Below are 24,440 nucleotides of genomic sequence, written 5' to 3'. Positions count from 1 at the left end.
GTGAACTGGCCCCCTATTTAAAAAGTTTGAGGACCCCTGGATTAAGTGCTAGTCACAGATACAAAGGCAAAGAATGTTTCCTGTTTTCAAGAAGTATACAGATTAATCATGGAGACAGTATGTGAATAACTCCGATGTTTATGGAATAGGTATAATCTGAAAGGGAAACATTACCAGCTGGTAGCATTGAGAAAGTCACCAGCCTCCTTCTCTCCTCCAGAGCACGTCAGTCCACGCTGGGATATTGCAGAAGAAGAAGGGAGAGTCAGAGCGGCCTGAAGAGAAATGGAGGACTTGGTTCTGGGATGTAAGCTGTTGCATTTATTCCTTTATTTAGGGTGTGCGAGGCAGCTGGAGTTAATTGTCTTGCCCGGCTAAAAACTGGAAACTGAATGGATGTCCATCAGTTGGAGAATGGCTGAATAAATTGTGGTATATGAATATTATGGAATATTACTGTTCTGTAAGAAATGACCAACAGGATGATTTCAGAAAGGCCTGGAGAGACTTACACGAACTGATGCTGAGTGAAATGAGCAGGACCAGGAGATCATTATATACTTCAACAACAATACTAGATGATGACCAGTTCTGATGGCCCTGGCCATCCTCAGCAACGAGATCAACCAAATCATTTCCAATGGAGCAGTAATGAACTGAACCAGCTATGCCCAGAAAAAGAACTCTGGGAGATGACTAAAAACCATTACATTGAATTCCCAATCCCTATATTTATGCACACCTGCATTTTTTGATTTCCTTCACAAGCTAATTGTACAATATTTCAGAGTCTGATTCTTTTTCTACAGCAAAATAACGTTTTGGTCGGGTATACTTATTGTGTATCTAAGTTATATTTTAATATATCTAACATCTACTGGTCATCCTGCCATTTAGGGGAGGGGGTGGGGGGGTAAGAGGTGAAAAATTGGAACAAGAGGTTTGGCAATTGTTAATGCTGTAAAGTTACCCATGTATAAATCCTGTAAATAAAAGGCTATTAAATAAATAAATAAATAAAAATAAAATTAAAAAAAGAATTGTCTCGCCGGGGTCATGCAGCGAGTGGGTGTCACTGTCTCGGGAACCGGGCCGGTGCGCTGGCCACCGCACCCCCAGCTGCCCCTAAGCTAGGTCCTGCAGACAGAGCAGGAGACCGCGTCCCAGGGAGGGCAGGGCCTTCTGGGCATGGATGTGAGTCTGAGAAAGCGAGGGCCTCAGATCGGGGACAGAGAGCACGAGCGTCTCTGGGCGAATGGACATAATACAGAGAGCCTTTTGCGTCTGCGGCTCATCCGAAGGGTGAGGACACGGGGGCAAGCGGGGGAGGAGGTCTGGCCAGGCTCACACGCCACCAAGCAGAATTTGAACTCGGAACGCGAGTTCTGCCGGGAGCCCGCACGCTGTGCACTACGGCGCCACCTAGTGCCCAGTGGGAGTGTTCTCTGCGGCTGATCAGCCGGCCGCGCAGCACTGGAATCCGGCTCCTCTGGGCTCCGAGGCCCTCGGCGCGCCAGCCTCTACCTTCCTCCTTCTCTTCCCCGCCCGCGAGCCCGAGGGCACGAGAAGCTCGTGGAGGGGAGGGAGCTGGGCTGCGGCCCAGGGCAAGGCGGGGGAGCGCCGGTCGCTCAGCCCCACGTGACCCCGGCCCCGCCCCACGTGACCCCCGCTCCCGCCCCGCGCCCTCGGCGCGCATGTGCAGGCCGCGTCAGTGATGGAGGAGAGAAGATGGCGGAAGCGGAGTGAGTGACTGGCTGGGAACGGCGGCCGCGGCCCGCGGGGCGTGGGCGGGAGCAGGGCCGGGACGGGGGCGCGCTCCGCTAGGGGCTCCCGGCCCGAGGTCTCCTCGGCACGGCCTGGTGGGGACCGCGGGCCGGGCCTCCTCCTCGGGAGGCGCTGGGGCCGGCCAGGGGCGGGCCGGCGGGGGAGGACACGCCCTGCCCACGGCGGCCGCGGTCACGCGTGGTCGGGCGTGCATCCTGCTTGGGTGCGGGGGGAGGGGGGGGCCGCGTGCGCCCTGCTCCGTTTCAGTCTCCCTAACGTGGCCCTCCCCCTTAGAGGGTGGGGGCGCGCGGAGTACAGACCACGTCAGGGTTGGGCCTGTGGCCCCGTGGGCGGCGTGCGTGGGGGCCCTTCCTGCCGGCCGGGGCGGAGCCCTCAGTGTCCCGTGGGCTCCGTTACCAAGCAAGCCGAGCTCCAGAAATAATTTCCAAGCTTTAAGGCGATTTCTTAGATCAAGTGGGGGCCGCCCACGGGAGACGCGCCCCACGCGGGTCTGACTCCCCTCCCCCCTTCTGTATACGGGCCACCGCGAGCTGCACTGATTGGGCGCTTCCTGAGCGGAAGTGCCGCCGGGCCCTGCCCTCCGGGACCTCAGCTTCCCTCGGGGCTCTTGTGGGCCGGGGGAGGCAAGCGGACGGTGGTCGGGGCACTGCGCGGCTGGAGCCAGGAGGGGCGCTGGCTGACCCTCACGGGTGGCGTTGTGTGTGTGGGGGGGGGGGGGGGGGGGGCGGGGCTGGCTCGGCCACCGGGCTGCACCGGGCCAGCCTCGCGCCTTGGAGGTCCTGGGGAGCGTCTGCGGCCGAGACGTTTCTCCCGCGCCCGAGACGTTTCTCCCGCGCCCGAGACGTTCCTCCCGCGGCCGAGACGTTCCTCCCGCGGCCGAGACGTTTCTCCCGCGGCCGAGACGTTTCTCCCGCGCCCGCTCCCTATGCGAGGACTTTAAGCCACTTTCTCTTTGACGAAAGGTGCCGGAAGAACGTAGAATACATTTTATAAATTCGTATGTTAAGATTATTAAAACTATAAATCATCAGCCTACGTGTCATTTTCTGTTATCAAATAAACTTATCTTTTCATTTAATGCTTTTTAAATGTGAGCATATGGTGCACAAGCTTTCATATTGTAATTATTTTGTGGAACTCTGATAATAGCACATGAGACTCGTACATTGAAGGGAAACAAACATGAATAGTTTTAAAAGGTCGTTAAGACCCCCCTCCATTCTTTTCTGTGAAATTGTAGCAGCATCCTCTTGTTGCCTTCTTTACCAGTCGGTGCTCTTGCTGTGCAGTGATTCAGATTTTAATTTCCCAATCACAAAGAAAGCTGCCGAGGGATAAGGAATCTTACGCGGATGGTTCATCTCAGGTTGGCTTTCTGAAGTGGGGATTCTCTAGACGTTAATAGCTGGGATTGTACAAAATTCTAGCAACTTGGAAACGCTCGAAAGTTGGTCTGGAATAAAATAGAGTGATTTGTATTATTGGGATCCGGTTCTGTAGTTATCAGTATCTTGGCTTCAAACAAATGGAAAAAATGAAGACTAATTCTTAGCCTATAAGATTCAATAAATGATACTATTTACAAAATTAGACCACGCTAATTCTTCAAGCAAAGCCTTTTAAAAAAAAATTTTAAAGGGATTTAGGCATGTTACTGATAGTAGTTTCTTTACAGCTTCCCCAAATTTGCTCTATGCTATTGTTTTAATTACAATATAATTAAATTCTATTATATACAGTAAGGCTAACTTGAAATAGTTGAAAAGTAGGCAAATGTGAATTAATGCAAGGTATGGACGCATTTTTTTTAAAATTTAATAGCCTTTAATTTACAGGATATATGCATGGGTAACTTTACAGCATTAACAATTGCCAAACCTCTTGTTCCAATTTTTTCACCTCTTACCCCCCCCACCCCCTCCCCCAGATGGCAGGATGACCAGTAGATGTTAAATATATTAAAATATAAATTAGATACACAATAAGTATATATGGACGCATTGTTACTTAGAATTACTGCTCTGTTTTGAGGGAGGTGTAGTCTAGGACGTGCAACTGGAATCAGCCAAGAATTGTGTAAGAAGTCCTGTGGGAATCTAATGAATTGATCACAATAGTTTTTATTTGGGAAGAACAGATCTGTTCTATTTAAGTGAAGGCTATTAAATACCAACAATAAGGGTCCTCTTTGCTGCCTTCAGTGACTACTGGAAGACGTGACCTTGCTTGATCTCCTTTTTCTTCATTTGTTTAATGTGAGAATTGATTAGAGTGGTGTTGTCAAAGTCAGAAGTGGGAACCTCACATAAAGATTCCTTTGGACCATAGGTAGACTTATAAAAGCACCTATTGACATTTTTTTTTTAATTCAAATACTTCCTAGTTCTGTTTTAATCCACTTTGGGCTGCACTGCAGTGTTGCAGCAGTTTAATACCTCTGGTTAAATGAGCTCTCAGTCTTTTTTTATCTCCAAAATTCTGTGATTTTTAGGAGGGGTTTTAAGGCCCTCTTCCTGTAATCTCTTCTAGATATCAATTTGCTTTAAAAACAAAAAAAAAGCCCAACCTTTATTGCCAGTGCCAAGATGAATGTGACATTCTTTTGAGTTACTACAAATTCTGAATTGTTGAAATATGACTGCAGGTAGGTCATATTGGTGGATTCCTCTGTCCCCATTGGGCCTTGCTAAATTCATGAAGCATGTATCATTTTTCTGGAGTAATAAGATTTTAAAGCAACTGGATGGTACAAGACACTGGCCTAACAGCCATTTATGTTTTTTGCTAGGTTTAAGGAGCATCATACAAGTATGGATAATGAAGCAAACCCGGGAACATCATCCGTGTCTACAGCTCCCAGCAGTACAGCCACCACCACGATCAGCACTTCCTCCTCGAGGACACCACAACCACAGATCTCTGTTTATAGTGGCTCTGACCGACATGCTGTTCAGGTATGCCAGAAACGGTGAGGACGAGGAGATGAATCTCTTGTTTGCTTCTGCTGAGGGTCGGGAGCAGGGAAGGCAAGGAATACTTTCCTCTTTCCAGAATTCTTCCCTCCTCACGGTAGGTCTAAGTAAGGCCATCACTGTCTTGCAGCTGTTAAGTATAGATGAAGCTTTCACATCTCCTGAGACTCGTGATACTTACAAATGTGTAGCTGGTAGTGTCTGGAAAAGTTAGGGTGCTCTCAGTCATTGCTGCCTCATTGTAGGGGCATAAGTTTAGTCCTGGAAAGTGAGAAGTTCACATTTTTGCCACAGCTTTGGGGAATTCTCTTTGGACTTGACTAACCTCTATCTAAATTTATACTTTGAAAAAAACCCTTGCTTTGGGGAATAATCTTTTTTAGTCCTAAATAAGATATTTCAGGATTTTTTTTAGTGAGATTTCATAATCTCTAGGGAAATTCCTCGAGTTTTGATTGAATAGAGATTTTTTTCTTCTCTGTCAACACTCTCCTTCATTTAATTTCCTTAATTGCATTACATTTTGGAATCAACTCATTCCCCTGAAGGAAGAGTTAGTCTCTGCTTTAGAGTGGATTCTTGGTATGGTGATATACTTAAATTGTTCCCTGATTTAATATCACAGATTCTAAAAAGCCAAGGTATATATAAATGGCTTTGGGGAGTAGGTACTTAAAGCCTCAATCTTAAAATAAGCCAAATTCTTCAGGGAAAACATCTATATGTTTGAGCAGAGTCTGGTATGTGACATGTTGATTTACTAGTTTGTTCTAGGAAACACAGTTTCCTTAAAGTTTTTATTTGACTACAGAAAGTACCATGTTAGATGAATTACTGTTAGAAGGGCTGTTAGTACAGGAGGAACAATGTTATAAATAAATAAATAACCATATGAAGTAAAGTGGAGGTTTTTTTTTTTTTTTTTTTGACTCCATGGTGGTTTCAGTTACCCTAAGAAGACTTTTTTTTTTTTTTCTTCTTTGTGGAGAAACGGGAGTAGGCATCCATCTCTTCTTTAAGACTTTGAAAATAAGGTTTTTTGGCTTCACGATTCAGGACATTTTTGTCTGGACCTTGACCATCTTAGTTTAATTTCTTTTGTCATCACAGAGATGTTTTTTCATTTGTTTTTGGAGTTTGCTAGCTTTTGTACTGTTGCCTTGCTATGGCTTAAGGATTCATGAGGATACATGATGAGTTTGGCATATGATGCAACAGTGAATATCAGAAGCCATTAAGACTCAGGCTATTTCCCATTTTGAGCTGAAAAGTGGGGATTTTCTTTATTCCTCTTTTCATGTGTGGCCTGTAACATTGATCCATTTGTTATATAAAGTTCTCAGATTTTTTTTTTCATTACCAATAAACAGATATGTAAAAGAATGAATTAAATGAATTCATAGTCATGAATAAAGTAATTTCTAAATATTTCCTTTCAGTCTACCATCTTTAATACACACACACCTGCACATGACCAATCTTGGTGAAAGTTATTATTATTTTTTTGCAAATAATATTTTATTTTTTCCAATTACATGTAAAAATAGTTTTCAAAATTATTTTTATACTATCAATTCTTAATGGTTCTCTTTATTTTTTTAATTTTAAAATTTATTTATTTATTCATATTTTTCCCCAGTCACATTTGAAAAACAATCTTTTTTTTACATTTGGTTTTAAGATTTTTGAGTTCTACATTCTCTCTCTTAGCTCCATACATAATTAAGAAACCATATGTAAAGTTATGCAAAACCTTCCTATAAAAGTCATGTTGTGAAAGAAAACATAGATCTCTCCCACCCTAATGAAAATTAAAACCCTTAAAAAAAAGTAAGTTAAAGAAAGAGAGAGAGAGAGAGAGAGACAGAGACAGACAGAGAGAGAAAAGAAAGAAGGAAGAAAGGAAGATGCTTCAGTCTATTTGGCCACAATCAATTCCTTTTCTAGGTATGGATAGGATTTTTTTTTTATCATGAGTCCTTTAGAGTATTTGTGGATGATTGCACTACTGAGAATAGCAAAGTCAGTTACAGTTGATCATCCCAGAATATTGCTATTACTTTTTATACAGTATGTTTCACTTTGTTTATGGAGGACTTTTCAAAATTCATTTTTTAAAGATTTTGAGACCTCCAATTTTTCTTCTTTCCTCTTTAAAATGGTAAACAATCTAATATAGGCTATACATGCATATTCATGTAAACATATTTCCACATTAGTCATGTTGTGAAAGAAGAAACAGAACAAAAAGACATAACAAAAAGTGAAAATAGTATGTTTCTATCTGCATTTGGGCTCCATAATTCTTTGGATGTGGATGGCATTTTCCATCATGAATCTTTTTTAGGTTTAGAATTTAGAATTGTTTTAGATCATTTTATTGCTGAGTAGAACTAAGTCTATCATAGTTGATTATCATACAGTGTTGCTGTTACTGTGTACAGTGTTCTCCTGGTTCTGCTCACTTCACTCTGCTTCAGTTCATGTAAGACCAGGTTTTTTGGAAAGCCACCTATTCATCATTTCTTATAGCATGAGTATTCCATTCCATTCATATACCACAACTTGTTCAATCATTTCCCAATTGATGAGTATCCCCTCAATTTCCAATTCTTTGCCGCCAGAAAAAAGAGCTGCTATAAATATTTTTGTATAGAGGTCCTTTTTTACCATCTCTTTGAGATACAGACCTAGTGATGTTCCTGGATCAAAGGGTAAGCCAAGTTTGGTTGCCTTTTGGACATAGTTTCAGTTGATCTCCAGAATGGATGGGTCAATTCACAATTCTACTAACAGTGTATTAGTGTCCCGATTTTCTCATATCTTCTCCAAAACTTATTTTCCTTTTCTGTCATGTTAACTAATCTGATAGGTTTCAGGTAGTACCTCAGAGTTGTTTTAGCTTAAATTTCTCTATAATCAGTAGTGATTTAGAGCATTTTTTCATATGACTATAGATAGCTTTAATTTCCTCATCTGAAAACTGCCAGTTCATATCTTCTGACACTTATCAATTGGAGAATTGCTTGTATTCTTAGACATTTGACTTAGTTCTTTATATATTTGAGAAATGAAGCTTTATTAGAAACTTTGGCCATTAAAAATGTTTCATGGCTTTTTGCTTCCATCTAGTCTTGGTTGCATTGATTTTGTTTGTGCAAGAACTTTTTAATTTAATGTAATCAATAGCATCCCTTTTGCATTTCATGTTTTCTATGTCTTGTTTGGTCATAAATTCTTCCCTTCTGCATAGATCTGACAGGTAAACTATTCCTTACTCTCCTAATTTGTTTATGGTATCTTGGTGAAATATTTTGCTTTAAATTGGAGTAGCTGCAACAAAGGGGATGTTTGAGAACATCCTGTTTTTAACAATGATAAATGCATATTCTGAGTAAACTTTAAATTGTAGAAATTAGTGAACCCTGTTAAGCATAAAAAGAATTTAGGAAGAAATCCATCGCAGTGAGTATCTTCTGAGTACTGAAAATTTACTGGCTGACTGCAAGCCAAATAGCCAAGATGAATTTCTTGACCTTTTATGTATTAGTTTGAAACTTCTCTTTTATAGTTTGACTTTTCTCCATTGCTTCCCAATTGCCAGGTCATTCAGCAGGCTTTGCACCGCCCCCCTAGTTCAGCAGCTCAGTACCTCCAGCAGATGTATGCGGCCCAGCAGCAGCACCTAATGCTGCACACGGCAGCTTTGCAGCAGCAGCATCTGAGCAGCTCCCAACTCCAGAGCCTGGCGGCCGTACAGGTGAGATGGATGTTAACAGAAAACATACAGGGCTCCACAGGAATACTTGGATGGATTTCAAGGTTTTCAAGTGTCATTTGACTCTTTCTCCTAACAAAATTGATAGCAAATCATGTGATAGCACATCTTGTGTGTGTGTGTGTGTGTGTGTATTTGTATGTGTCTGTACTAAGGGGTCATGTAGCAGAGCTTGGACTTTAGCAGGGAATAGTTTAGGGTTATATAAGCTGTGTTTGCAGTTTCAAGAACATAATTTGTTATTTAAACATTTTTGACAAGTGTTTCCATTATTATTAGACCAGAGATCTGTTGCAATAAAAATCATTTAACATGTAACTCTAAACCATCTTAGTAGATCCATGTAAAAGATCTGAGTTCCTGTAATATCTGAAAATGTATCTGTTTCACATGTCAACAGATCCCCAGTTGCTGCTACTTCTTACTAGGTTTTTTTAAATTACAAAATATCCTGACATAAGTGAGGAAACTGAAACCTTGGGTAGCCAGTACAGCTCTAATTTCTCTATCAGTGACATAGCAGTTGAGTCATGGTTTGTCTGGGCTTTGAGCTGACAGCAGGGAAGTGGTGGTCAGTCCTGTAGGGCCTGGGAAGTGTAGCTGAGAGAAAACACTGCTCCTCCTGTCTTTAGATTTGTTCTGCTGGAAGCTTGTGCTGTGTGGGCCTTAGAGGGAATTCATGGAGTCTTAGACTTTTTTACTCACTGTGCTTCATAAACTCACTGCCAATAAAGGTTTAACTTCAATTTATAAGAAACATTTTAATTGTTCTTTAGGCAAGTCTGTCCAGTGGGAGACCATCTACATCCCCTACAGGGAGTGTCACACAACAGTCAAGTATGTCCCAGACATCTGTAAGTGTCCTTAATTGTTTCCTGACATTAAATATTTTAATTATTAAGTTTTCTAAAAATAAAATACTGTTTAATCCTTAAAGAGCTTAGTGAAAGCTCTTTGAGGAATTTCAGATACATAATAGTAATTTTTAGAAGGAATAACACCTGTCAGAAGCTGATAACTAATATTTTCTGAGACCTTGGTCTCAGCACTGGTGTTAGCTTTTTTTGGATTTTTTTCTATAAGTGATTATTTCTCATGTGACACAAAAATCTGCATTTTTGAACTGGTACCCTTTTTTGCTGATTACTTCTTGATTCTATGTGTTTAAACTAATTAGTATTTATAGAGAGCTCACTATATACAAAGCACTGTATTAAACAGTTACACCCTGCTATTGCTTATTAATTATGTCTCATTATGTATAAGTAAATATATATATATATATATCTAATTTTGTACAATTAATATTTTTAAAGTATACTTTTTATTTTTTAGCCTAGTTAAATAATATGACCAACTTTGCAAATATCTTCTTATATACTATACTTATACTATATTCTATACTTATATATACTAATATATTATACTTTTCATATATATACTATACTTATATATATACTTATGCTTGAAAAACCTGTATTTCATTCTGCAAATATATAATTATTAATTATGTAATTGTAAGTTAAGAACATATCAATAAACAATAAGCATTAATAGTAAAGAAAACTGTTTTACTTTACTATTTAAATATATAATTTAAAAAGATAGTGGGCAAAATTGGTTAGGTAAAAAATTTTAGAGCTAGGTTTTTTTTTTTTTTTTTTTTTTGAGATTGATTTAAATAAATTACAACAATAAGCTTTAGAAGAATTCAGAATGTAGTAGAGCTGTAGTTATGTAAGTATATGTCCTAAGTTGACTAAACATTCTGTTACACCAAATGCTGAACCAATATAGCCCATTAGTCTTATATTTTCGAGCTGACCCCATGTATTAAAATGCTACTTTATAATTTCTTTAGAATAGCAGGAGATTTGTAATTATCCCAAAATTTTTACCTTATGGTATGAAAAAAAATTTGTTGTGAATTAAAGATTTATAGTCTTACTAAGAAAATAAAAGTTTTAAATAAAATTGAAAATTCAGTCCTATGATCTGCTTCAGTTTTGATATCTATAGCATTTGCCATTGGGAACTACGGAAAGAGCTGATACATGTTTCTCGGAACTAGTAAAAGGAAAATGATAAGTTTATTGTCCTGTAAAACTGCATGATAGAAATCTGGAGGAATTTCTTTGAGAACTTGATCACTGTTCATATCCTTTTTTTTCCCCCCTATTGGGGAAAAACTTCTAAATTTGAATCTGTTCCTTATATATCTTGAAAATGAGACCTTTGTCAATGAAATTTACTTCAAAGGTTCCTCTTCCCTTCTCCCCCAGGTACCTGTTTCACTTCTCATTTTTACTGCATTATATTTCTTTGTGCAAAACCTTTTCAATTTTATGATAATCAAAATTGTCCCTTTTATCTTGGGTGATCCTCTTTTTCACTTGTGTAGCCATGAACTCTTCCCCATCCAAAGCTCCAAAAGGTAATCTCTTCCTTCCTTCTCTGATTTGTTTATGATGTGACCTTTCATATCCAGATCATGTATCATTTGGAGCTTCTCTTGATAAATGTAATGTATATAGTACAGTAGTGTAAACTTTATTTTTGCCAGACTGCTGGGCAGTTTCTTAGCAATTTTTGCTAAATAATCCTTTCCCAAGTAAATTTGGTCATTAGCTTTATTTAACACTGTTCTGCTTAACTATGTATGTTTGCATAGTATACTATGTTGTATACTGAATCTATTCCACTGAATGACCTCTTCTTTTTAGCCAGCACCAAATTGTTTTATGATTACTGCTTTGTAGTACAATTTGAGATCTGGTATCGATACTCATATAACTTTTTTTTTGAGATTATTGACCTTTTGTTCCTCTATGTGAATTTTGTTATTTTTCCTTTTCTATTTTTTTTTATCATTTTTTTCTAGAAAATATTCCTTTTGATTTGATTGTTATGGCACTGAATAAATTAATTTAGGTAAGATTGTCTTTTTTGTTATATTGATTTGATTTATGCATGTGTAATTATTTAAATTGGTCTCTGTTTTCACAAAGAGTATTTTATAGTTGGAATCACATAATTCCTAGATTCATCTTGGTGGATATACTTCCAAATATTTTATATCTGATGTAGTTATTTCAGATCAAATTTCTCTTTTTTTGCTCTTATTGATGGGTTTTGTTGGATCATACACGGATGTGGATGATCTATAGGGATTTATTTTCTGTCCCACAACTTTGCTGAAGTTATTGTTTCACTTTTTAGTTGGCTCTCTTAAATTTTTCAATTTCTTTTTTTTTTTTTTAATTTTACTGCTTTAGCAGATTATTAAATAGTGATGATAATGTGTATCTTTACTTTAAAACTTCATCTTATGAGAAGGGCTTCTGACTTTCTCCATCATTTATACTGTTTGCTCTTATAATAGAACTTATTTACTATATGTAAAGAAAAGACAATTTATTTTTATGCTTTCTAGAGTTTTTAATAGAAGTAGGGTTTGTATTTTGTCTGAAAATTTCCCACAACCCTTTAATATAATCACATAGTTTTTATTGTTTACAGTATTAACCTGATTTATTATATTTACAGTCTCCTTTAAGCTAGAATAGTCCTGCCATTTTTATTTAAATCTTTCCTGGTCACAGTGTATAATCTGTCTAATAGGTTGTAGCTGTTCGTTAATGTTTTATTTAAAATGTTTGCATCATTGTTCATTAGCGATATGGTGTATAGTTTTCTTTCTTTGTCTCTGATTTAAGTATCAAGATCATATTTATATGATAGGATGAAACTGAAAGAATGCCTTATTTTCTCTGTGTATATATAGTGATTTTAAGCATCTTCTTGGCTCTCGCTGAAATGAAGGAGCATCCTGTTAGCCCATGTATTCTTCTGGTGATAGGCTGTAAAACTTTTAGTTATAGAAATCCTCTGTCTTAGAAGAATTATTGACGGTTACAACAATAAATAGTTGTATAGTGGGCTGGGTTAATCATGAATCAACATTACTGTTGCCCAATAAACTAGTGTAAAGGATGTCACTATAGACAGAAGACTAGAAAGAAGGGTGAGCCAGTTGTGTGGCAAGAGCAGACAGCATATAAGCATGAATCTTATCCATCTAATGTCAAGAGAATTGAGGAAGATCCCTAGCCTGTAATAGTTATAGAAGCACATCGGCTGAGAACTGTGTAGAATGAAAGGTTATGATCGGCCCCTGGAAAGGTGTGACCACCTGGCAGAGAATGAGGTTCCATCACAGTCTGCTATCAAAGCTCTGGCTTGATGCCTTATCTTGGTATGGAGATGTAATCCTGACTTCACAAGACGCTAAGACAGTGGAGTTCAATTCTTTGCTGCTCTTAAGATTAAAAGACTGAGTTTGAGCCCTAGAATAGTTCCCGTCATAAATTAATCAAACTCTTTGTTAGGAAAGATCACTAGAAAAGCAGCTCTGACCATGGTATACTTTTATTTCAAAATATCTGGTTTCATCAACTTTTCCCTGTCACTACCAATACATATTGTAAAATTATCTCATAATTTTCATAAATTAAATAATTTCATTAATTAAATACATTTCACAAATTAATAGGGCCTTCTAGTAGTCATTCTTGTGGATAAACCTGAGTTTAACTAAGTCAAAGGGAAGGGAATGTTCCTAGCTCATTTAATGCAGCTAGAAATGGTTAAAAGCCCTTCTTTATGATTAATCAGAAAAGGAAAATAGAATTTCTTCAGGTCATTATATTATAGATTTGTGAGACCTGGTACACTTAATTTCATTAAACTTGATTTTATGACCACACAATGACTTAATTAGAACTTAGCTAATAGCTAGGTTATGATCTTGGGCAACTCATTGAGCACCTTGGGCTTTTGGTTACCTCTTTTTGCAAAATGAGAAGGTTGAACTAAATCATCTCTGACATCTATTCCAACTAAAAAATGTTGTGATTATTTGAGTGTTCATACAGCCTATCACATAGCCTATCAACTAGAAAATTCACTTACATAATTCCTTTTTTTATTCTTTGTCCATAACCTTTGGTTCATCATATCAGAGAGTTATAGATTTAGAGCTGCTTATCCATGCATGATTCAAGAGATGTTTTCTTTTTGCCTAGAATGGAATCACAGGGCCAGCTTTGGGGCCTGCTTCTGGTCTGATCCTTCTGGACTGCTTAGTGATCTTGCTGCTTTAGAAATTGGGGCAGCACGTTTTGTTGGCTGTCTGTTATTGCCCAGCACTCTGTGAAATGCTTTGAGGGACTTGAATGTGGTTAAATACAGTGACAGGATTAAAATCCAGGAAACAATTAGGAGATAGTATTAGAAATGGCAGCACATAGCACAGCTCTGGTCACTCCAGTACTCATTCATTGGAAGTAAATAGCAGTTCCCCCAGTGGCTGCCCTCCATTTCCTCCCCCCATCATTTTATATTATTTTGTTTTAGCCTGTATGTCAGTATTCAGTAAACATTAAGTGCCTGCTATGTGCCAGGTACTATATTAATCTTTAGGGATACAAAGGAACGTAGGAGAGTCCATGTTCCTGGGGAGCCCATGGTATAACTGGGAAAAAGAGAGTGCAACCAATGATGTTCAAACAAGATTAAAGACAAGATTAATTGGAAAAAAGAGAGGGAAGCACCAAAATTAAGCATGTTTGGGAAAAGCTTCCTAGAGAAGGTAAGATTTTAGCCAAGACTCCAAGGAAGCTAGGAGAGCCAGAAGTTGGAGATGCTGAGGGAGAATATTCTAGTCATGAGAAATGGCTAGTTAAAAATAGAGACAGGTAGAATAGCCAAGAGCCCCGTGCTACTTAGTCTCACAGAATATGTGGGGTCATGTGAAATAGAAAAAGGCTAGAAAGGTGGGATGGGCCAACTTAGGAAGGGTTTTAAACACCAGGTGGAATTTTAAATTTGACTCTGGAACTGAAAAGGAGTCACTAGATCTTAATTGAGTAGGGCATAAGGAAACCATTGAAGCCGAGAGGAGGATGGAAGGGAGTGGAGCAGGCTCACCATCAGCAGCTGTTTGGCTAGTCCCAGTTTGAGGGATGAGAGCCTGCATCAGGATGTTGACAGTCTCAGAGGAGGAGGGGGTATGTGCAAGAACTGTGAGGAAGGCCAGATTTTCAGATGAGCAACAGATTGACTGTTGGGGCTGGGGGGGGTGGGGTGAGGATCTGAGGATGATGTGTGTAAGTGTGGGACTAGGAGAGTGGTGGTACTCTCAGAAAGAGGAAAGGGCCTGAGGGAAAAGATAATGAGCTCAGTTTTGGACATGGTGAGTTTAACGTGTTTATGGGCTGTCTAGTTCAAAATGTCCATTAGGCAGCCAGAGATGAGACTAGAGGTCAGCAATGAAGTTAAGGCTGGATCAGTAGATTTAAGAATCATCTACATAGAGAGGATGATTCCTTAAGAACTGATGAAATCACCGATGAAGTGAGGAGGAAGAGAAGACGACCCAGGACAGACCTCCTGGTGGATAACAGCAGTTAGAGAATATGATCTGGAGGAGGATCCAGCAAAGGAAATGGGAGGAGTGGATCTTTGCAGAGGAGGGGAACCAGGAGAGGGAGAAATGTCCCAAAAATCTAGACAGAGTCTAGGGTCAGAGGCTGCAGAGAGGTCAAGGAAAAGGAGGACGAAGAAGTCCTTGGATTTGGCCGCTTTGGAGAGAGCTGTTTGAGTTGGAAGATGTTGGAGGCCAGACAGAACAGAATTAAGAAGAGGGTCGGGGGAATGGCAGCCATTGCCCTGAGAGGCCCAACTGAGGACGCAGTGTTCAGTGTGGTTCCCCCAGAAATTGATGCTGTCCTCAAGGCAGATGTGCAGAAGCTCCTCCCAAGGATGGCTGTGCTTGTTCTGATGATTTAGATCTCCATTACTTCTACTACTTGGTTCTTTTTTGAGACTCTGTTAGCTCTACCTTTTTTAGTTACCTGATGAACAAGATTTTAAAATCATTGTTTTGCTTGGTGGTAAAATTCCTTACATTGCCCAGAAATGTCAGAGTTGAGAGGTAAGGGGTTTCATGCAGTTGACTTAAAATAAGCAGGCTCATCTTTCTTTATTACATCATCTTAAACAATGAGTCCTTTTAAAATGTATTTAGGTGAAAGACATTAAAGACAAGAAAGATATATTCAGTCAGTAGTAGGAGGAATTGTTGGTTCTAGAGTCAAAAAGACCCGAGTTTATATTCAGTCTTGGTAGCTGGGTGACCCTGGACAGGTGCCTTAACTTCTGTCTCAATTTCCTTATTTGTAAACTATGCAAGTTGTTGGGAGGATCAAATGAGGTAACATGGATAGTGGACAAACCTGAAAGTGTTAAGGAAATGCTGGCTGTTAGTATTAATATTTGGCATCATACTTAGGTTATTTTTATATTTCATGTTTTTTCTGTTTAATTTCATATGTTTCTTAATTCATGATGACTTTTAGAAATGTGTTTCAGTCCATTTTCTTTTCCCTAGCACCTCCTCTCATCCTTTTTCTTCTCTTAACTTTGTCCTTCATTGTTTTTTCTGAAATACTGCTAGTTGAGAGTATTGATTTAGAAGGAGGGTAACTATGTGGTACAGTAGATTGAGTACTGGGCCAGAAGTCAGGCAGACTCTTCTTCCTGAGTTCATATCTGGCCTCAGACACTAGCTATGAGACCATAGGCAAGGTCAGTTCACCATGTTTTGTCTTAGTTTCCTCATCTGTAGCATGAACTGGAAAAGGAAATGGCAGACCACCCCAAATGGGATGACCAAGAGTTGAACATGATTGAGATTACTCAACAGTATCTAGAAAGAACATATTTTATTATAGTTTTATTTATCCAGATCCTTAAAATGTCATAATATTAATCATTGTATCCTAGAAATCAGTTGTCTGTTGAATGGATCTAATTGAAAATGAATTTAGGAAACTAGAGCATCTTTTTCCAAGTTTCACTAACACTCGATGTTTGGAAGTTTCATTTCCAACTTGTTATAACAACATCTTGACATCTGGATAATGTTTTGTTACTTTTGCCAATAATAAAACTTCTGTATGGAGTATAGTGTGGCATAGTGAAAAACTTTTTTTCTTTTGCCATTGTCTGATATGACACAACTGAAGTCATTTACTACCTAGCTGATAAGGCACAGCATCATTTTATTTATTTTTTTTTACTCTTGACATTCTGTAGAGGATCATATAAGCATTTTCCCATATTGATAATATACTTGAAATTTTAAATTCCTTTTCTTTGCACCTGTGATACTGTATTTTACAAACTTATTCATCAATTATATTATTGATAACATGAAATACTTGTTACTGTTTTTCTTAAATAGAATTAAAGGCTGATTTTTTTCATTTAATGTGTTTTATTTTTCCTATTCATGCAGTGATAGTTTTCAATATTCACTTTTATAAGATTTTGAGTTCCAAATATTTTTCTCCTTTCCTTCTTTTCTTCCCTCCCGCCCAAGACAGCAAGCAATCTGATGTAAGTTATACATGTGCAGTTATTTTAAACACATTTCCATATTTGTCATTTTGTGAAAGAAAAATTAAAACAAAAGGGAAAACCACGAGAAAGAAAAAACAAACAGCAAAAAAAGGTGAAAATAATATTCTTTGATCTGCATTCTGACTCCATAGTTCTTTCTCTGGATGCGAATGGCATTTTCTATCATGAGTCTTTTGAAATTGTCTCAGATCACTGTATTGCTGAGAAGAGCTAAGTTGGTCATAGTTGATCATCATATAATCTTATTGTTTCTGGGAACAATGTTCTGGTTCTACTTATTTCATTCAGCATCTGTTCATGTAAGTCTCTCCAGATCTCTCTGAAATCATCCTGCTGATCGTTTCTTGTAGAACAGTGATGTTCTATAACATTCATATACCATAACTTATTCAGCTGTTCCCCAACTGAGGGACATCCATTCAGATTCCAGTTCCTTGCCATTATAAAAGGACCTGCTACAAACATTTTTGCACTTATGGGTCTTTTTTCCCTCTTATGATCTCTGTGATAAAGACCTAGTAGTGACATTGCTGGATCAATTGGTATGCACACATCTTTAGCAATTCCAAATTGCTTTCTCAAATGATTGGATTAGCTCACAACTCCACCAGCAATGCCTCCTGTTGCTCTTCTTCCTCTTCTTTGCTATCCTCTTCCTCTCCCCTTCTCCCTCCTCATTGGCTTCTCATTGCCAGGGATTCCTCAATTCATCCTTGTGGCTTCTTCCTCTGGAATGAGTTAGATTGTACAGAAGCTTTCTTCAGGATTTCAAGGGATCACTTAGACACCTTACATAGATGTGTCCAGAGGCTTTTGTTCTCTCTGTGGGACAAAAAGACTGGAGTTCTCAAGTGGTTCTAGAGCACATTGTGATCTTTTTTCCTTCTCTAGTTTAGAATCCCCTCAATTTGATAGAATATGCAAAAGTAATATTCACTAAATTGTTAGGATGTTTTTGTTATTAAGTGGACTGTTGAAATAATGATGTATCATTGTTTATAAAAGCAGGAGAAATATTTAATCTTGAAGGATAGACTTTTTTAATACTATCATTTTTCTTTAAAACTGGCCTAGTTACTACCTAGTGTACACTATTACTTGCTCAGATGCAACTATGACCTAATATGGGGGACTACAGAAAAGTTGGCACCCCGTTGCAGGGTAAGGGGAGCTCTTTCTGAAATTTTATTTTGGGAGCCCACAATTTAAACTGATATCATTTATTGCCTAGCTGTAGCTTGGTTTAGGTTTGTCACTTTAAAGCTAAAGATTTGGCCTGTGACCAAATATTTTTTCTTCCTTAGATCAACCTCTCTACTTCTCCTACTCCTGCACAGTTAATAAGCCGATCCCAGGCTTCCAGTACTACCAGCAGCAGTATTACCCAACAGACTATGTTACTAGGGAGTACATCCCCTACCTTAACAGCAAGCCAAGCTCAAATGTATCTACGAGCTCAAATGGTAAGATATGAGCTGCCAAATTTTTCAGTATCCATTTTCTTAGATAAAGAAATTTCTAAAATAATTGGTGGGGCAGTTGTGCTCTTCTCTTCTAGGTAATGACTTGTCAAGTAGCTTTAATATTTTAAAAATATTTTAATTGATAAAAGTGTTTAGACTTGTCATTTTTTTGTTTAAGTATTAAATTCATAAAGTTATTGAAGGTTAGAAAAGTTCCCCTTCAAATAGAATTGTGGATCTTTTTCAGGGTATAGATTAATTACAAATTTGGTTAGAAGTTTGGAGCTGAAGAGGAGTCCACTTTGGGATTTGCAGATTTTTTTTGCCCTATCCTTTATTGTAAATCTCCAATCCAGAATGGGGTTTTCCTTGATAATTCTTATAGTTGATTATTCCCCATTTCATATTCTGCCAGTTTGTTTGAATAGCTAAAGATTTTATTCAATAAACATTTATTTAGCAGCTATTGTTGCTTAAAATATATTCGAGATCTTCAGACCATGTTGACCCATTATCAGTAAACAGAGATTACTTTTGTAATACTTACTTCTATCTTTTGCCAAATTTTTTAGTTTGAAAAGCTGAGAAGCTGGATTGTGTTACCCTGGTGGCAAACCCTGGGGCTTAGTGGTATTGAGGTTGTAGAAAATAGGGCAGGAGGTTTAGGCCGAAAACCCCACATCTTTAACCCTTATGTCTCAGCCCTGAGGCCACAACAAACTTTCAGTCAAATTTCTAACAAAAAGCAGTGTTACTTGTCTTTATTATTCATAGATTGTCACCAGGGATTATTGATGCCTAGTTTTAGGATTTTGATTACATTTTGTATGTGTTCTTTCTAGCAACATGAACTTTATTGTTTTTAGGCTGTTTAGAATCAGATGTGCTTTTTCTGTGTGTCATGGAATTTTAGTTTTTTCTTGTGAAAATTATACTTTCATGTTAAAATTTCACTTAATTCAGCATCCTGAAGAACTAACAACATACTTTATTGACAATTCAATATAAACAAAAAATGCTTTTGAGATATTTTATGTTTAAACAAAAATTCACCAGTATGATACTGATATAAACTTTGATGCAATCTGCTAATTCACTACATTGAATCTAATAATAGTTTATAGTATGTTGTGAATATTAATGGGGACTGACATAACTTGAATAAAGTTCCCTAGTGAAGAGGGATGGTGATAAGAAATTTACATTTGTCATTATCTTGTTCTTTCTTTCTTTCTTTTTTTTTTTAAATGAAACCTTCTCAGGCTGTGCTGTTTTATCATTTTATTGTTTCATTGTGGTACATAGTTCAGTAGTGACTTTTTCTGCATGTCTAGTATTTAAAGTTAGTTCATCTTGGATTGGTTCCATTGTTCCAATCCTGGCCCAACCCAGCCTGGCCACTTTGTTAATTACCTGACCTTGGATCTGATACCCCTCTGTGGCATGGGCCACAGTTTTCTCATCTGCAGAATGGCAGATTTGGACCATCAGGTTCTAAATCTATGATCATAGGGGTAACCCTACTTCTCCCCACCACCAGAGCACTCGTCCATTTTTAGGAGACATGACTACAAAAGGTTTTTTTTGGGGGGGTGGGGTGGGATAGACTTTTTTTTTTTCTTTTGCATTTCTTACTCAGATTTGGTTTATAGTCAGGATCAATACATTGGCTCCTTCTAGACATTTATTTTAAATATATAATTGCTAGCTTATGGAAACACTTGTTCTGAGGAATTTCTGTCAACAAGGAAGTTTTTTGAGTTAGTCTGTTGTACATGAAATATATTTCTCAGATATTAAAGATATTAAGATTCTTCCTATTTATAATTAGTGGAATCTTTTTGCACATAAAAACCATTTAAAAGTTAGATTCAAACTTGGTAAATTTTTTTATTAGGGAATGCTTCTATTATCTTTCACAAACTTCAGTCTCTCTTACTTGCTTTACATGTGTGGGGGGCATGTTCTTTTGTCTTCAGGGTTGTTTTTTTGTTTTTTTTTTTTGTTTTTACTTTCTGTCTGTACAGCTGATTTTCACACCTGCTACTACTGTGGCTGCTGTACAGTCTGAAATTCCTGTTGTCTCGTCGTCATCGTCATCTTCCTGTCAGTCGGCAGCTACTCAGGTGAGCGTGGTGAGATTCATTGGCTCTCTAGTCAGAGTAAATATGAATAGGAAGTTAAAATAGTGATGTTTTTGTTTCTAGCCATTTGGGATATCTTTGGGGTAATTAATATTTATAAAATTAATGAATACTTCAAAGAAGAGACAAAATATGAAGTTGCATGTTCAGCAGTAATAAATAATTTAGATCTATGAGATTATTGAGCACAGATTATATAAACATGTTTTCTGTGACCTGGCCTATGTAAATGTTCATAACAGTAGTTTAGTTTATTTAAGTGTTTGAAAAAGAAGGCAAGTGTCTTTAGTGGTTATTTTCTAGGCTTACATAACATTTTAATTTTTTGTGCAGTAGATTCATTCATTAGTGTGACATTTTATTCTTTTGGAGAGATTACTTTACAAATGGCCTGTAATTCTAAGTAAAGGATATTTTGAAAAAGTAAACAAACAAACAAACAAAAGAAAAACAAGGAGATGTATGGATGAAAGATTCCATTTTTAGATACTAGCTATGTATTCTGCCCCAGCCAGTATTTGGAGATAACTATGGTACAAACATGTTTGGGTCCATCACTACAGCTGCTCACCTGCACTAGATGGTCAGTGAGGATCTCTCAGAGTTGACTCCATAGTCTCCCCCTGTCTTAAGAAAGAAGGTCAGAGGGAATGTAGCTGGCATTTTAGAAGCACTTTTTAAAAAATCTTTTTTTTTTTTCATGATTCTATTTATTAGTTGTTAAAGGTATTGACAATGTGACTGTTACTCACTTTACATAAAATAACTTCTTTGCAGAAAAGGGGGCTATAAAATGGGTCCTGTTTTTCCCATACCTTTTTTAAATAAATCTGAGCTATTTTTTTCAGGGGGAAAAAATCTACCATATACATAAAACCAGATTGATCAGTGAGATGATCTCCTCTGAGAAAGCTCAATGGTACACTCTACAGTGCAAAGAGCCTCAAGTCAGGGAGAACTGTTTTCGCATTTGACTTTAGACGCTTACTCTCTGTGGGACCTTGAGCAGGTCGCCTCTGTTTGTTTCTGTTTCCTCATCTATAAAATGGGAGTAATAATAGCATCTGCCTTCTAGGGTAATTGTGAGGAACAAATAAGATGATCTGCAAAGCACTTAGACATGTGGTAGATACTGTGTAAATGCTGGCTAGTAATGTTAGGACACCTAGTACAAAATTCTATTATTCCCAAATAGCTTGTTTGACTCTTTTGTGGTCTGCGAATTGATGGCATTTCATAGTATTTGACAACCATATAGTAATTGCATGGGTAGATATTCCTGTCCGATACCTGGTGGACTCTAACTCAGAAATTCTTCAAGTTCTTTAACATGAATTAAGGCCTCACTTTATCAACATTTACAGATTTGATAAGCATAACTAATTATGTTGTTATAATCCTCACTTTATGGAATTCATTACAGTAGCAAGAATAAACTTTCTGTACTTATGAAATTATAAAATTGTAGCATAATAATTCCATATATAAATTGTGTAACGACTTCAAAACACTATACTTGGCCAAAAGTTATGGCATATTTGGAATCATTCAAGGAATATTCAGTGTTAAGTTACTTAAATGAAGATTGTGTAGCATAAGGTTTCATGAGTGATGAGAATTTTTTTTTCTTATTCTTGTTTTAAAACTAGCAGTGGTGTAAAAAGATGAAGTTTAGATCTGTCTAGCTTCAGTTGCTATTTTGACAAAGAAATAAGATTATAAGATAACTTTAATAAGGAAAAGCAAGGTTGTATGAGACAGGATCCTAGGTATTGCAAAGATGTTTTAGGAGTAACACTGGAATAAAAATTAGAGATATTTCTTTAGGAATCCAGAGAATTAACATTACAGTCCTTGCTACCTTTACACAAATTTTGAGACCTTGACAAAACAATGTTAAGACATTGAAGACAATCTTTCGTTAGGAGGAAAAAGTATTTCATTAAGAATCAGGGGACCTGAGACCTACACTAGGCTACCACTAATAATGTCACAACAGCTGATTGTCAGTGTCTGTTTTTTTTTCACCTAATCTGGAGACAGGTAGGGGAAGGATACTATTACCTATATCCTCTCTCTTTTCACTAGTTTGTTAGAATCAAGCAAAGTAATGGGTGTACAAGTGATTTTAAAAGTATTAACTTAAAAAAAAAAAAAGTATCGTATTATCGTGTAACATGGTACTATTAACTAACACAACTCCCAAAAAAGAAGTTTGCAGCAATAAAGAGAATCTTGTAATTCAGCAACGATAATAGTCTGTTTGTAGACAAAAAGAAGGGAAGCTTTATCCTTTATTAGAGAAGAGCAGAAGTTTTTTCCTTCAGAAATGGTTATGCCACAAAACCTGATTGTCATATTAACATGATGAAAAAATCCATTTGTCACATGGTTTAGAAGCCAAGTTTCTAAAATACATTTTATTTTTATATACATGTATCTCCAAGCCAGATATAACATAGTTGTTACAGAAGCACATGTAAATGTAAGTTTTGAAGACATTTAAAAAATTTTAACTATAAATAAAATTAGAAAGTTAAATAGGGAAAAAGGAAAAATGCAAACGTCTGACTGCCCTGTGGAAATGGGCATATGTAAATTATCTACATTAACATAATGTTAATTAGTTTTCTAATTTAGAGACTTAGTTTGCCTGTTGTTTGGTGGGAATCATTTTCTTTCATTAATTTTTCAGATATAGCCAGTTTCTATAGAAAATTTAATTTCAGATTTGTCTCGCACATATTTTTCTTTTTGGAGAGGGGCTAAGAGGATGATTTGAACTAATTTTGATGTTAAATCAGAGAAAGTGTAGTTAAACATTAAGACTGCTAGGGAAAATTAAGATACTACTTTCCAAAGAATGTTCCAAGTCAAGATCATTAATGCAGATACATTTAACTATAGGTTCATTTGTTGGTATGTGTTGAATGCTAAGATAATTTTGAAAAATTTATGAATTAGAAAAGAATCTTTGTGAAGGCTGACTTGAAAAGAAAATTGTTTGAAAACACCATAGTGTTGATTAAATGCACAATTAGCCTTCTTAGTTAGCCAGTACTCCATGTCTTTGGTGTGGTGAGCATCACGTTAGCTACTTACACAGAAGAGTTACTTTGAGATGGATACACAGTAATTAAAAGGTGAATTAATTCCTTGCCCTTGAGTGTATGAAATAATTAAGGAGAAAGATGGATATAAGAAACAAGAGGAAAACATATGTTAAGCAGTTCAGTATCATTCACTGTCAGTTTCCTTGAGGGCCAGTGCTCCCTACAGTGCCCTGTGAGATAGCTGTGTTGGGCAGCATGGTGCAGTGGTCTGAATTCTGGGCCTGGAGGTAGAGGTCAGATCTAGCTTCAGACACTTAGTGGCTGTGTGAATTTGGGCTAGTCATTTAACTCCTGTTTGTCTCAGTTTTCTATTCCTAAACTGGGAATGATAATAAAAATTACTTCCCAGGGTTGTTGTGAGAATCAAGTGAGATAAGTATTCTAAAGTGCTTAGTACAGTGCTTATCACATAGTAAGCATTAAATAAACATTAACTATCATTATTGTTGGAAAATATATATAAAGGGCAGTCTTGTCCTATAAACTTTACAGGTGTTTGTGCTTGATTATATTAAAATACAACTTATTGAAGTTGTTGTTAGACTCATTTCTAAATTAGCAAGGGATAAGTATTTTCACCAAATTCATCTTCATAACTTTTTTTCACCTGTTTCTTAAAAACCATCCTTTTTATTTAAGAAATGGCTGTTTTGTTATGTTTCTTCCTTTGTGGCTTTTCAAGTTTTTAAAACACAAAATTA

The 24,440-nt window shown here is 37.4% G+C and overlaps 1 protein-coding gene across 6 annotated transcripts in view; it reads left to right on the top strand.

The window, feature by feature from the left end:
• The first annotated feature begins 1,661 nt into the window (after positions 1-1,661).
• The window catches only part of PHC3 (polyhomeotic homolog 3), a 69,535-nt gene continuing 46,756 nt past the window's right edge, over positions 1,662-24,440 (top strand). For 3 of the 6 annotated variants that reach the window (XR_004232753.1, XM_012546598.3, XM_031957640.1), the window contains exons 1-6: positions 1,662-1,742; positions 4,574-4,739; positions 8,362-8,517; positions 9,312-9,389; positions 18,324-18,482; positions 20,510-20,608. Coding sequence is in view for 5 of the 6 variants with exons in the window: in XM_012546598.3 (XP_012402052.1) it covers positions 1,729-1,742; positions 4,574-4,739; positions 8,362-8,517; positions 9,312-9,389; positions 18,324-18,482; positions 20,510-20,608 (672 nt within the window). In the remaining variant the exon portion in view is untranslated. The remainder of the gene's footprint in view (positions 1,743-4,573; positions 4,740-8,361; positions 8,518-9,311; positions 9,390-18,323; positions 18,483-20,509; positions 20,609-24,440) is intronic. The other 3 variants (XM_023500827.2, XM_031957641.1, XM_031957643.1) reach the window with 2 other exon arrangements.

Source organism: Sarcophilus harrisii, chromosome 3 (assembly GCF_902635505.1).
Source record: "Sarcophilus harrisii chromosome 3, mSarHar1.11, whole genome shotgun sequence".
NCBI lineage: Eukaryota > Metazoa > Chordata > Mammalia > Dasyuromorphia > Dasyuridae > Sarcophilus > Sarcophilus harrisii.
The sequence above is the reverse complement of the archived record's forward strand: the minus strand, read 5'-3'. Positions and strand labels throughout refer to the sequence as shown.